This window comes from Ooceraea biroi, chromosome 7 (assembly GCF_003672135.1).
Source record: "Ooceraea biroi isolate clonal line C1 chromosome 7, Obir_v5.4, whole genome shotgun sequence".
Classification (NCBI taxonomy): domain Eukaryota; kingdom Metazoa; phylum Arthropoda; class Insecta; order Hymenoptera; family Formicidae; genus Ooceraea; species Ooceraea biroi.
In genome coordinates this window covers 8,883,474-8,897,644 of record NC_039512.1, presented here as the reverse complement: position 1 = coordinate 8,897,644, position 14,171 = coordinate 8,883,474, and the positions used below count along the sequence as shown (strand labels likewise).

Below are 14,171 nucleotides of genomic sequence, written 5' to 3'. Positions count from 1 at the left end.
GTTTTTCGTTTTATTGCATCTTCTAATTTGAATGTATCTAATTTTAAACAGCTAATTTTAAAATAAAATTCAGCCCTGCCGCACTGATCATTATCTTTTAGAGAATTTTCATGAGCATAAGAAATGCTAAAAATTATTAAAAAATATTAATAATTGACATTCTTAATCGTTTTTAATCATATATGACATATTTAGACTCTCAGTACTTAATGAAATATACCAATTTTACAATTTCCAATTAACTTGTTTTTTTTTAGATAATGTAGAAATGGCAAATTTATTATAAAGAATTCTTTTCTAAGGGCATTCCTAATTTGCGTCTACCAATTCTATATCTACATAGGCTGTGTTCCATCATTCCTGACAATATTGAAAGTACTCAATCCAGCCTTATACAACATTTAGAGGAGAAAGAAAGGAGAAGCTTATGGAATAAAATTAAAATAAGCTAACTATCAATATACGTTATATTCCACTGTGTATACTTCTCGCATTATCAAGTTTATTCGATAATCTTAATCTTCAGCTTAACAATAAAATAGGCAACTTATTTGTGGAAGAATTTTAAATACACAATAATACCAAGTATGACTAGTTCTAGCAATATAATCAAAATTAGCACAATCTTATTTGTCAAGACCTTTAGTCGCATAATGTTAAGAATTCTTCGCGTTTTATTCAATTCTTCATCCGTCTGCGATAAACGCCGCTTTGCTCGCAGCAGGCGTTCTCTCTGTCCACCCAACTCGCTGATCACTTCTGTCCCAATCTGCTCGCTTTCAGCTGCGACAGCTTGCGACCTCGCGACCGATTGCGCCGAGCGTTCCAACGCTGCATTGCTCTCCAGCAAGACACGCCGGTGCTCGGTTTCCCAATCCACGGCGAAATTCATTGTTGTATCATTTGCTGTTGTATCAACATTCAGCAAGAGCAAATGAAGAATGTCAATACTGATTACGATAAATTATCTCATCTCTGGCTGTCACTTTTACCCGTACTGCGTCATTACCTAAAAATTAAAGGTGTATAAATATAAAATTGCAACAATAAACATAACCAAAACGGAAACAATGAACAATGCATACGTATCGTTAAACGTTAAATAAGAGAATTACTCGTTTATAAAAATGATGATTCTTACTTGATAAATTACCAGCTTTGGAAATGTTGCTTGTTAACAATAAAAACTAGGTAACTCCTTCAAATATTCGTTTATCAACGAATTCATCAATGCATAATCATCCGCATAAACTGACGTAAACCATAGATTACATATTTGTAATACGACAAGAATGTCGAAAATATCGATGGTTACTGGCTAGGAATTATTTGGAATGTGGAGCTATTTCCCTAGCGCCAGCCAATCAGAACCTTAGCGGAAATGCGGAATATCAATGATGGACGTGTCGATTTCCGTCATCGAGAGCAACGCATGAATTGTTTATTGCTTACTTCACGTTGAGGCGAAGTATTTGATTTTTGCTAAAATGGATATTTTACACGACGAAGAGTATTATAGAAGTAGGATACCCGAGCCGGATCTGGGACCGGTACAAAATTTCATGCGATTCGTTTGGAATCCAGACCGGAAGACTGTCCTCGGTAGAACTGCGCAAGAGTGGGGTGATCATTTAAACATTTTTCCAAAAAATTATACATTGTCAGCCAAAACTTATCTCATTGTTCGCTTGAACAGTTTTGCTGGTATTCTTCTACACATGTTTCTTCAGCGTGTTGGGATCCCTCTTCGCGTTGCAGATGTGGATCAGCATCGACTACGTTTCGAAATTGGACCGACCGTATTTTCTTTATAGCGGCTTGATTCCTAGATCTTACTTCCGTAGCAAAATTCCGCTTTTTCGTCAGCTAGAAATAAGTAGTCCAGGTACATTGAATTTAATGTATTTTTATCTCTTTCTCACACTAAAATAATTTAATTGGATTAAAAATAATATACAGCGCAACAAAAACTTGATTGATAAAACTCTTTAATTATCCTCATATAATGGTGTTATATCTAATCGGTGTAATATATGATAAGTGCTTTCTGATAGGGATTGTTTTCAAACCGACTATTTTGCTACCAACAAAGTCCCCAATTATTTGGATAGATAATTCAAGTGTGAATGCTCGGCCAAAGAGATACATAGAAGCCTTGACTGATTTTTTGCAAGGTATCACGTATACTAATAAATAAAACTATGAAGAATAGTTTAGATAAATATTTTATTTTACCAAGAATTATATATTTTCTCTTAAGATATAAGTGAAGAAAATTCATTATTATTAATTATATTATATAATGTTTTTATTTTAGAATATAATAAAAGTAAAGAGAATTACAAGACAGATGCGGAATGCAGTGATGAAGCACCAATTTCGTCCGATATAAAACCTTGTTTCTTCGATATAGAAAGCCTCGGCGTTTGCGGAAAACCGCCCTATGGATACACGTATCCAACACAGCCATGTGTTCTCATTAAGTTTAATAAGGTGAATCTTGCTTCTGCATCTTGGCTCGGAAATATATTCATCCATAATTGCATTTTTATTGTATTTTACCATGAATTCGAAATTATTTGTAAATCGATTATGTTGCAGAGGTTCGATTGGGTACCAGTTCATTATAATAAATCTTCCCAGTTACCAGAAAACATGCCGCATACTTTGCAAGAATCCGTGCGATCTTCGAACAAGGTTTAATTCAAAATTGCCACCTACCTAGTTTTGCGATCATTCAAAGTCTCAACGTAATTGGTTGAATCACAAATTTGAATCGGCGCGCACATTTAAAAAATGCAACATGCGAATATTTTGACCAATAAGATTATCGATCGATTATCGATATCAGTATCGATTATCAGATCGTTATCCGAACGTAATGCGTTTTCACATTGTTGTGAAATCGTTTCAACAGCTTCAGATCTGGTTATGGTGCGACGGAGCGAATAACATCGACAAGGAACACGTCGGCGAAATTGAGTATTTACCGAATCCCGGCTTCCCCGTGCATTACTTCCCGTTTGCAGGTCAAACGGATTATTTGGCTCCCATGGTCGCGCTACGGTTTAAAAACGTCACACGTAAACCATTGTTCCATGCGCAGTAAATTAAAATTTGAAAAGTTGAAGCGAAGATTACAACTTTGCGACACGATTGTTGTACTGCACTTTATTAACATATGATTTATTTGCCACAGCATTCAGGTTGCTCACAGTGGAATGCAGCTTGTGGGCGTTGAACATCAACGAGAACGCGCGAAACGCGTTGGATTTTCAGATAATTTTGGGGGAATCGTAGAACGTGACGTGAGTTGACGAGTCTTCAATGTATCTCGCATATTTGTCGATTTGGAGACGTGATATTAATAATAATTCAGGATAAGAGTATTAATAATAAGATATTCAGGAATAAAAAAATTAATGTTTTTCTGTTCAAAGGATACAATTAGAATTAATTACTCGGCCACCAATGATTCCTTTATTATCGTGTTACATTCGTTATACATTGAATATATAATATTCTTCAGATAGCATTTTTTGTATGCAGAACGTAACATCTGAGGTACATCTATAAAAAAATTCAGGCCAACGATCGACAATGTATTTCCGTGAATTGAACTCGACGTGAGATTGCCGCATATCCAGACAGCGAAACTTAACGTTCTCCATTGGTCTCGTTCAGATTGTAAGAGGCTAAATCGACGGATCGAAATTAGAGAGCTTTCGTAGACTTTTTTAATTTAATTACTTTTATTATGCGAACGATGAAGTGACATGATGAAGCTCCGTTTATCGACAGATATGCGGTCTGTACATTCGGCAGAATTGTGCTATATAGAATTCATTGCGCTTCTCGGACTCGCTGTTCCGTCCGAAATCAGCAGTGCTCTTTGGAAATTAAAGGATGACAAAATGTATATATAAGAGAGCAAAAATAAAGAAAGAGGAAATAGGAAACGACTAGACAGAGAGAGAGAAAGACAAAAGATGAAGAGAATGTCAGAACTTGAATATAAGATAAAAAGATACAGAAGGACAGAGACAAAAAAGATCAAGATGAAAGAAGATAGATAAAGTGAGACAGACAAAATGCAGAAAGAGAGAGAGACAGAGAAACGGAAAAAAGAGAGCCGAAGATAGGCAGAAAAATATAGAGACAGAATTAGCAAGACGAAATCTAAAACAGATAGAGAAAATCAAGGAGGAAAACCAGAAAGAATGAGAAAAAGAGAGAAATAAGAAGAAAGACAAAAAGAAAACCAGGGACGAACAGATTTAAGAGATCGAAAGAGAGAGAGAGAGAATTTTCGGTCCGTACTGACCGAACAATTCGGCAGTTGCTTCGTCCTCGCCATACTTTTATCAACAATCAATCAATGAAACTGTATCGAAAGAGAAGGATAAAAGAAATGGGATTAAACTTGAAGTAGTTATTCTCTTTTGAGGCAAGTTTTGCGGAATCTGACGTTGAAACGAGGCTTCATAATCGAGGAACGTTTTCTTCCTGATGATGTAACTCTGGTTGATCTTATTCCTCCTCTTCTTCGCCTGTGCCGGTCAACATAGCGATTAAGCTCGCGGTATCGATGAAACCCTTGTCGTCAATGTACATCTGATCGTACGCGTCATTCACCTCTTTCGGCGTGAATTTGTCGCCCCACGTCATGAGAGCATGCCTTAACCTGCGAAACAAATAGCAAAATTATTTTGTATATTCCGCGCCGCATACCGTACTCTGTACTACACGCTCTGACGAATATTAAAATGCCATTTCAAGCCAATTTCTTTCGATTTGTGCCGCATGATCGCAGCATCTTTCAGTCTTGAAATGAAGGAATTTTTAGAGAGCGATAATGTAAAATAATTTTTGAGTAATTCAAATTTAAAGTAAAATAAAAAAATAATATTAAATCAAATAAAAACGGCGACGTGTGTACTAATGAGTGCAAGAATTGTAAAAGTTGTAGCGCTTCAGATATCGATGTCAGCACGATAAATCAGGCTTAGACCGTCCGCAAACATCATAGGCACTAGAGCAAAATTATATGTGCATTTTGCACATAATTTACGTCTACGACGGGCGTTCTTGAATCAGAGAATCGTCCGTGAGAATATTTGTTAGCGTACCTTTCACCATCGATTTTGCCGTTGTTGTCGAATGTCTTGAAGGCATTGATTACAACGTCGTCGTCGTCGGCACCTGATGGAAAAGAAATAATTAATTCTCTCTTTGCAGAATTTCAATCGCCAACAATTTCACAGAGAAATTTGCTTAGACAACAAAGTGTGCATTACCTGAACCCGACATACGAACAGCGAACAGGTTCAACAACTGGGTGAAATTGATGGGCGCTGCAGCTTCGTTGAGCATCTCCTCGATCTCCTTATCGGTCGCGAGTCGGCCAACAGAATCAAAAGCAGCGCGGAGATCATTTTTGCCGATGATACCGTCCTTGTCCGCGTCCATTAGCTGGAATGCCTGTGAACAGAATACATGACAATGTCATTTTAATTTTAATTATTGATAGTTAAATGCTATAATTAAATGCGAATTAATTATGAGTTAATTATTTGATAATTAAATATTGTTAATATTGTGACTTAAATTATTTTGAGATTGTTTTTTGTTGTAGGCTAGATCTTATACATCACTGCTTGTAAAAGAATTGATATTGCGTGGACTGTTCTTTCTTCGAAATTGCCGTACCTCCTTAAACTCGGCCACCTGTTTCTGAGAGAACATGGAGAAGACATTGGATCCGCTGCGCTTAGCCTTGCGGCTGCCGCGGCTGCTCGCCCTAGCAGAGCCAGATTCCTTTGGTGTGCCTGTAGGAGTTGGTGCCTTCTCTTCCACTGGTGCTGGCTCAGGTTCGGGTGCAGCAGCCGCCTCCTCCTTCTTCTTGGTCTTTTTCTTCTTCTCCTTATCCGCCTAAAGTATGAACAAAATCCTATTAACGAACTCTTTTATTTTTATTAATTGTTCAGATGAAAAATAAAAAGTATACTATTCTTTATACATTTTCTATTATTCGTGACTAATCGAATAAATAGATTAAAATGTAAAAATTATTTTGTTGATATTTATTTGTCTAATTACATTAATTAATTTTGCTATAAATTCGGTAAAAAATAAGATTAAAAATCTTAATTTATTGTCGAGTGAGAAAATTTGCGAGAGAGATACTGCCGGTTGTTGCTAAGAATAGAATCATTCTGTGAGTCGTGCGGAAAGGCTGCCAGGACGTATATAGAGCGACCATCCAGTTACCGCACTGCCTCTCGAATTACCATTCTTACGTAATTATTTATACCCCTTTTAATCTCAGAAATAAATTCGCTTTAATATGAGATACGATTTATTTTGCCGACCAAAAACAATTTGTTATATTTATTATATTATATTAGTTATATTTATAGAAATAAATTTGTGTTTAGTTATGAAATATCATTATAGAAGATAAATTTTATTAAAAATTTCATTAAAGACATCAGATTAGTCATTATTACTGTACGGCAATTTTTTCGTGATAAGATCTTGATTTCCTTATTACCGAAAATATTTAAACTGCACTAATCGAGATAATTCGAGCATAATGTTAGTGTAAAACGAACGACGCATTAATAATATTTTTTTTTAGATATCCCGCGCGATAACTTTGCAAATTCATTTGGAGCTCTGGATCACAAGTGGATGGGACCTACAGCATTAGAATTTCGAGCTCTTCACAGACGTATTTAACAGAGATCACTCTCGCACTCGGTCGTCACAGATTCGCGATGCTGACGGTGACGTCCTCGACATCAGCTCATCATCGCTTGGCATATCGTTCGATGCACTGCGCGTAATCCATTCTCGCGAAACGCACTATCGTATTTGCGATTTGGCAGTGTTCCTGGTGCACGATATCTCGCGATCACATAGTAGACATAGGCATCATTTCTCGCGATCCTCGTGCAACGAACGGTGGAATCCACGGTGCGGGTCCTTGCGCGATTCCCTACTCGTGAAAAGTCGGGGCCCGGGTCGTCTGACGTGTCGCAAAGGGTTCGCTTGGCGCCTATACTTACCATAACTACGGTTGATTTCTAAGAGGTGGATGATACGAGATGGTCACGACGAACCAACTGTCCGAATCATAGAGCTGAACTTGTCTAAGTAACTTTTGTGGATCTCCCCCACCAGCTGGCCGGAGGTTGCCCGAGCAGGGGTGGCCTGCCCCGGGTACAACGCCTATCTGACCATATTTAGTGCGAGTCGCCTCAAAATAGCGACCCTTTCGACGTTTCGACTAAAACAGTTTGCCGGGGACTGTAGAACTGATGGTGCGCCGCTGTCGAGACGACAACCTCCGCTCGCAGCACTGGGATACCAATTTTCCGCCCGCTCATGAGTCAATCGAGCACCTACTCTCGAGGCGGATTAGATTTTCAACGAGCGGTGTCACGACGGCGATCCTTTCTTTGCGTCACGATACCGTGAACAACCTTGAAGCACGAGAAATGCCGGATTGTTTCATTTGATTATTCTCTAATCACTCTCTTTTGGTTAAGACATCGCATTGACAAATTCTTATTTTATGTGTGATTTTGTTCAAGAAAATCAGTTGCTATACATTTAAAGAAAGATCTATTAGTTCAAAATACTAATTGTCACAAAATATTATCTTTCACTTTTCTTTAGTTTATTAATAATATTTCCGTGTTTTGTCTATCCTGTAGTTTCCATAGAGCAATTTGAGAAATACCAAACGTATTAGTATTCACGACTGTGCGTCCAATTTGTAGCACGATACCCGCGAAGCACGTGGATACCAAAAATAACTGTCCGACATATTCAAGAATGCACATGTTACTATTTATTATATATGTACAATAAATGCTATCAATAACTTCCATTCTTTGGGATAAATAAGATAAATAAAATGAAAATTTTTTTCCTATTATGGATTTAATTCTTTCATCTAATATTATCTACTTATCTAAAAAGCATTTTGAGAAGGAGTAAAGTGTTTTATTATTAAATAATAGAAAATATATTGCTTTAATATTTATTTTCGTATATCTTTATATGTATTGACACTCACGTGTTATTACGTTAGATGCTTCATGAGATCACTTAAGAAACGATTTTTATATTTACAAGATATACTGTATGTTTTTATTTTTTGTAAAAACCTTGTATAAAATTATCATCAGCGCTTCTTAGTTATATTACTCTATTCACTATTACTAGAGATATTAGCATCAGAAATATTTCTGGTAATAACGGGGTGGATGTACTACGATAAGTGTCGAAATCTGCAATAAAAAAATTAATTTAGTCAGAAAATTATTATTCTCTAAGAGAAAGCTATTGATATAACACAAATTATAAGTGAAATTACTTTTGTCATCTGGATCACGCACGCCGCACTGTCGGTGTCCCAATGTGCTTTTTCTTTTTGTCGGTATGTATCCAGGAATGTATAAACTGGGAGTCTCGAGTTTACCAATCGATATAAGTTTGCTAAAATCTTGTTCCAGCTTATTGGCGATTGGGCCTGAATATAATAAAGTCGCACATAAAATAAAAATACAATTAAACGTCATAAATGTCTTAATTGAAGGACAGATCTCTTGCCTTTAAAATGCAGAAGAAATTGGATACATGCGCCGTTATGTAATATCTTGGTTTTTCGGTTGTCAGTAGATAGCATCCATTCAGGGATTCCCATCACTTTTCTAACGTCTTCCAAAAATTGCGCTCTGCAGAAAAGAATCGTATTAACAAATGTTACAATTTATTTTAAGATTACGATTAATCTTGGACTTAAAATTTTTCAAAATTATTTATAATATTGAATATTTTGATAATTTATAACTGAACAAAATGAAGAATAATAATATATGTATTTCTCTCTTCATACGAATGAATAACTTACACCACGAATCGCGGTGGTTTCCTAATGTTCGCGTACTTCACGATGTCGTTGTCGGGCTCGATGTTCGCACACGCGTATCTGTTGCTGCCAAAATCCTTATCAAAAATAACAATAGATCTGCCTAAAGCGGATAGCTCTGCCTGCCCGCCCAGAGGGAAATTTGGATCTGTAAGTACTTGTCGCTTCTCTCCAATATTAATCGGCCCGAGGCGAGACGATACGTCGCCGACGTAACATCTGAGTGGCAAATCTGGACCACACTCCTCTCTATAGAGATCTTCCTGAACGGTAAAACAATCATTTTGATTTAAATAAGTGCATCTTATTGCAGTTAAGTCAAAGAAAATACGCAGAACTCTGAGAGATCAATTGTTTTTACATTCAGTGGATCTGCTAGTTGCGTGAAGTAAGGATTCCAGGTGTATCCACCCGCCACGCATCGGGTGTCCTTCACCTTCACCGCAGCATCCACGCCAACGGGATTTACGTATATCGCCCAGTTGTGATTTCTGGTCTGAAAACGAATAGATGGTTGATTTACGTCTGGTGCATTTGTGCACAATGTGAACATGTGTGCTTACGATATTGCGATCGTGCTTCCCAGGATGGCGTAAGTTTACTTCGATCACCGTCTCACTTTGGCTACCGTCCTTGTACACAAGTTGCGTCTGCGATCATATTTGTTATTAAAATTCTTATTTTTTTAAATCTCAATTACAACATATAACGTCCTAATTAGAAAACCTAACTCCAATTTTTTACAAAAAATTGAGATATTTATTTCGGCCAACTTATCTTGAGATTTTGCATTGTTTAGAAAAGTTTCTTAAAATTGTAATTTTGTGAGTTAGGTTTTCTAATTAGGCGATAAACGCATGTTTTTTTTCTACAAAATCATCACAAATCAGCGGCATTCCGTACCATTCTTATGTAACCATACGCGAAGCCTTGTGGATGATGGAACGACGCGATAGCGCGTAATTCACTCGCATCGGCTGGGGAATATCCTCTCTCGATAGTGGAGCACGCCCATCTAGATGCAAGGACGAGTTGAAATTGAAATGAGGAAAAGCGAAATATGAATGTAGATCAGCTATCAAAATCGATCACGGTTACCGTAAATTTTTTTCTTTTTTATGTATCACCACGCTGCGGCCCAGTATACTTCGTGGCCCGAACAGTGGCAGCATAGTGTCGTTGTACGTTGTCGTGTACCTCTTTTTGTTGTCCAGGGTGCCGAACTTCCCGCTTAGATCACCCATCTCGTATTGGTCCAGAGTACCTTCCTCCATCATCGGCACGTCGCTCGTGTTGACGCCCAACGGATTCCAGTGTCCGTAGAGCGACGTTCCCTCGCACGGAAACTCCAAATCATATTCTACGGGTGTCTACAATGATTCGTCCAATGATACATATTTTTATGAGCACACAAAACGATTGTCACAGATAAAATACATACATAAAACTAAATTTGCGGTTGAAGAGCGATTTAGTATTAACAGATTAAAGAATTTCAGTTAATTTGAAGAATGTTTCAGAGTTACCATGTGCACGTGATATCCGCTCATCTTCCCACCGAGACCCTCGAGAGACACCTCCACGTTAGTGGCATCATATTCGGTCTGTTGTAGAAACTCTAGTTTTCCTCTTAGAGATACTTGCTCGCCATTCCCAAACCAATCTCTGACGACCGCTTTACGCCGATAGACCCCGCTGATACTAAAGATGCAATAATATTACTGTTAAAAAACAGATCATTACATTCGCCGCACGTTTATTGTAGAATTACATGGAACAAGCCAATCTGTCTCCTCTCGCGACTGGACCGTGATCGTCGTAAATGACTAGACTCTTGCCGAACAATGTGTGAGATCCTGATAGGGGTAACATTGAGTCCGTGAAGAGCTTGCGAGTTAACACCGACGCATTGGCTTTCCTGCCGGCAATTTCGAGTATTCCGTGCCTCGTCAAATCGCCCAAGCGGCATAAGGATGGCTCCGAAATAAAACAAGAGCTGTCTGACTTCCACTCCACCTAAAGTGCACCGTACCACAGATACTTGAAATATTTTTCCAAAGAAATTAATCGTACTTTGATGAGCATTATAAATGATAACGAAGAACGATACACAAATTATCGAGTCTCATTATTTCCATTAACTAAATTTTCCGGAAACTCATAATCATTTCCACGTAATCCAGTTGGAAACGCGGATCCAAAGTGAAAGCTATCGGAATTTTTTTATTATTTTCTTAGAAGTTTGGAAATGGGCGCTCAATTAAATCAATACCTTGTGCGGATTATAAGGTGATCCAACGCTCAAGCATCGACCAGTCCAATTGTAAAAATCTTTGCCTGGTGGATGATCGTGCACCATCCATCTGAATAGATTTCAACCGTCTCTATTACGTTCGTGATAACATTTATGTGTATTTGTGCATTTTATTAAATCAACTCAAGATCTACCTGTGGCCTGCGGTGTTATTTATTGCATTGCCATCCGCATGAACAAGATGTTCCATTATTATAGTAGTGTCCATGTCAGGATCATCTCTGGGTTGTCGGAAAACTATTCGCCCGACGATGGGATACCTGAATACCACTTCGGCCGTGTACATGGGCATTTGCGAATCAGTATGCGGTGCGTAGAGCGCGAACATGCCACATACCCATGGTATCACGCCTTTATTATCGGTTTCATTGTACCTACGAAAACGTTTTCACAGCATTGCTTAATACAACACGGAAGAAGATTCCTGTTATCTAAGCATCATAGCATATGTAATAAACCATATGAATATGATTGATTGGTAGTTTGTTGTAACGAGCAATTACTTGTAAAGTACTAAGGATCTGTGAATGATACTGTGGACTCCAGAAAGCGGCAGATACGTGTCCCAATAAATCCCACTAAGTTTTGCACTTCCGGGTAGAATGTCATTGTGATAAGAGCCTTCCTTTCGACCCTGAAGCTTGCCGGACAGGTCGCCAACAGCGTACTGATCCTGAGTACCGAAACCTATTTGACGTGATGATTTTTTAGTTAGCTATGTAATTGTCATATTATTCGAATAGTTTTTATAATAATATAATTACAATTTTATGCAATTTTATAATAATATAATTATTACTACCTGCTGGGGGGATAGTGTTCTCATCAATATTTGAAGGGTTGAACAAGTTCTTAGTAGTCAGACATTGGTCAATAGTAAGTCCTACACTTTTCGCCGGTTCCGCAGGTAATTCGTGAATCCTGTAAGACGCTACTTTGGTGGCGTACCGTAATCTGGTTTCCAGATCGTTAATAGTTGTTAATGAGATGTTGACCCACGTTGGATCGAATGGCGTTTCCTGAATAGCCGTAACTTTTCCCTTGATTCCACGTGAATTAATGATGGCTCTAAATATTTATTTTGGAGAAATTATTTTATTGAACTTTTCATATATCATTTTTTTATGGAGAAATATATAATTTAATAATTAATTAAATTAAGATTTTTCTCTCGAGCGCTATTTGTGCGGGATTAATAGTAAAATTATAAGTTAAATTATTATTTAATATAACTTGTAATTTTTCGTAATCTCATATTAATTTAAGATTATGTATAAATTAAATTTTTTTTAAAATAAATAATTATACAAACGATCAGATCTTACATAGCATGTATCGGTTTGCGATGATTGATCCTGGCACAGGCTAAGAACGAATCCTCGTGTACAGGATGAAAGACGACTAGATACAAGTGACGATGCGGACCCAGCAAATCCGCTGGAAGTAAGGATAGTTCCGGATCTCTGTAGAAGGTTTTATACTTTTTCTGCGTGTTAGTGGCAACCTTTATCTTGCCTAAACGGACATCAACGTCTCCGATGGACCTTCCAACGCCGGAATTGTTAGGATCAAATACGCTTTGAAGTATATTGCAGTTGTCTTTATCTAAAACGTGCAAGTATTACGAGCATAACTATGATATTCTAAAGATGAGCCACGTGCAATATTAAAATTGCAAATAAAAGGATTATCAGTTGAAAACGTAAAATTTGCCATTACGGATGTTTACCTTTGCTGGTTTCGAAGATATCGGTAACGTATATTTTCCAATGATGTTCAGTATAACTTATTGATTGTAATTTTTGTTTGTGAACGTGATGTAAATTCGCATGTATGATCATGTCGGTAGGCTCATCGCTCGCCTGGCCGCCCAGCCATCGAAACAGAACTGTTCCACCCACAGGACCGAGAAAACGCGCCTGGGCAAACTTCTCAACGTTTTTCTCAAGTACCTGAAGCGCAAGAGGAGAAATTTACTCACGATAAAATAATGCGTAATTAGAGTGTACTTAGAGACATAATTAGAAAAAAATAATCAGCATTATAATTAATCCAATTTGATCAGTAATTTTTAATTATAAATAATTCATTAATCTGCATTTTATTTTATTTTTATTTACTAGTTTAACTTAATTTTTAATAATCGTATTTGTGTAATTTATAATTAGTTTTTGATTAATTATGATTAATATTGCGTGTTTATTGTTACAGATCTTTATAAATTACCGTGATCGAAGCGCATATCGTTCTTGCCGAATAATTATCTCTCAGTAACAAGCCTTTTCCCCACAAACCCATTTCTCCTGTTAAGGATAGATCGGCGACTTCTATTGAGCCCGTTTGATTCGTTGGCAGTTCAAGCGGCCCAATCTTCTCTGTCAAATCGATGATACTGCGCATAAAGCGAGAAAAACACGGTAACAAAAGGAACAATCTCAGCTTGAACTAAAACTATTTAAATTTATAATTCTCCTTAATAAAACTCTTATAATTAAAATAAAAATAATAAAATTCTTCATACAAGATTTGTACAATTTATTGTCATGGAATTGTACATTTTTTTGGTTTATGGCACGTGTACTACCTCTCGCCGATGTATCGCTTGTCGCATCTGCTGTCGAGGATCGTGTAATCGACAGGGAATTGAGTCACCGACCACAACCATTGCTGATCCGGATATTGCAAAGTTGCTTTCAAAGAATATCGTATTCGTATCGAAGATTCTGTGGCTCTTTCGAAACGAATCTCTCCGTGAAGACCACCGGAAGATATGTACGCAGCGAGTCTAAGAGAACTCGCGGTGGTTACTGAACAAAATATTTCTTCAATTCGGTATTTTTAAGATGAATAAAAATGAAATAAAATTCACGTTCAGCCAAGAAGGCTTTGAGAGGAGCTTATAACTTTTTTCGAATA

The 14,171-nt window shown here is 37.3% G+C and overlaps 4 protein-coding genes across 5 annotated transcripts; 1 reads left to right on the top strand and 3 right to left on the bottom strand.

The window, feature by feature from the left end:
* Nucleotides 1-452: 452 nt before the first annotated feature.
* Nucleotides 453-1,282, bottom strand: LOC105282350 (vesicle transport through interaction with t-SNAREs homolog 1B). The gene is made up of 2 exons (XM_011344261.1): nucleotides 1,142-1,282; nucleotides 453-1,009 (listed from the first exon to the last, which is right to left on the bottom strand). The coding sequence occupies exon 2, from the start codon at nucleotides 890-892 to the stop codon at nucleotides 548-550; it is 345 nt and encodes a 114-aa protein (XP_011342563.1). The 5' UTR covers nucleotides 893-1,009; nucleotides 1,142-1,282; the 3' UTR covers nucleotides 453-547.
* Nucleotides 1,283-1,438: 156 nt separating this feature from the next.
* On the top strand, nucleotides 1,439-4,051 carry LOC105282360 (sodium/potassium-transporting ATPase subunit beta-1-like). 2 transcript variants are annotated; one of them, XM_026971382.1, is made up of 7 exons: nucleotides 1,439-1,623; nucleotides 1,697-1,885; nucleotides 2,055-2,174; nucleotides 2,318-2,493; nucleotides 2,602-2,697; nucleotides 2,918-3,083; nucleotides 3,200-4,051. In XM_026971382.1, exons 1-7 carry the CDS (start codon nucleotides 1,488-1,490, stop codon nucleotides 3,298-3,300), a joined length of 984 nt encoding a protein of 327 aa, XP_026827183.1. In that variant the 5' UTR covers nucleotides 1,439-1,487; the 3' UTR covers nucleotides 3,301-4,051. The 2 variants fall into 2 exon arrangements, with proteins under 2 accessions (XP_026827183.1, XP_026827182.1); XM_026971381.1 differs by having other exon boundaries at nucleotides 2,318-2,697.
* Nucleotides 3,458-12,971, bottom strand: LOC105282359. The gene is given in 21 exon segments (XM_026971076.1): nucleotides 3,458-4,684; nucleotides 5,130-5,202; nucleotides 5,298-5,481; nucleotides 5,710-5,931; nucleotides 7,118-7,187; nucleotides 7,189-7,237; nucleotides 8,387-8,542; nucleotides 8,623-8,747; nucleotides 8,924-9,204; nucleotides 9,303-9,437; nucleotides 9,505-9,591; nucleotides 9,845-9,956; nucleotides 10,040-10,311; nucleotides 10,468-10,642; nucleotides 10,713-10,957; nucleotides 11,214-11,304; nucleotides 11,390-11,629; nucleotides 11,759-11,942; nucleotides 12,058-12,323; nucleotides 12,581-12,860; nucleotides 12,932-12,971. Coding segments are annotated over 21 exon segments (3,441 nt in total). The 3' UTR covers nucleotides 3,458-4,530.
* LOC105282358 lies at nucleotides 12,929-13,714 on the bottom strand. Its single transcript, XM_026971384.1, has 2 exons — nucleotides 13,482-13,714; nucleotides 12,929-13,207 (listed from the first exon to the last, which is right to left on the bottom strand). Exons 1-2 carry the CDS (start codon nucleotides 13,653-13,655, stop codon nucleotides 12,971-12,973), a joined length of 411 nt encoding a protein of 136 aa, XP_026827185.1. The 5' UTR covers nucleotides 13,656-13,714; the 3' UTR covers nucleotides 12,929-12,970.
* Nucleotides 13,715-14,171: the final 457 nt, after the last annotated feature.

Excerpts from the sequence above, each read along its gene's own strand:
- LOC105282360 (XM_026971381.1), top strand. The coding sequence starts at position 1,488 with ATGGATATTTTACACGACGAAGAGTATTATAGAAGTAGGATACCCGAG. Across the intron at positions 1,624-1,696 it reads TAGAACTGCGCAAGAGTGGG|TTTTGCTGGTATTCTTCTAC; the intron begins GTGATCATTTAA and ends TCGCTTGAACAG. Across the intron at positions 2,175-2,317 it reads CTTGACTGATTTTTTGCAAG|AATATAATAAAAGTAAAGAG; the intron begins GTATCACGTATA and ends TTTTTATTTTAG.
- LOC105282350 (XM_011344261.1), bottom strand. The coding sequence starts at position 892 with ATGAATTTCGCCGTGGATTGGGAAACCGAGCACCGGCGTGTCTTGCTG.
- LOC105282358 (XM_026971384.1), bottom strand. The coding sequence starts at position 13,655 with ATGCGCAGTATCATCGATTTGACAGAGAAGATTGGGCCGCTTGAACTG. Across the intron at positions 13,208-13,481 it reads CGATATGCGCTTCGATCACG|GTACTTGAGAAAAACGTTGA; the intron begins GTAATTTATAAA and ends CTTGCGCTTCAG.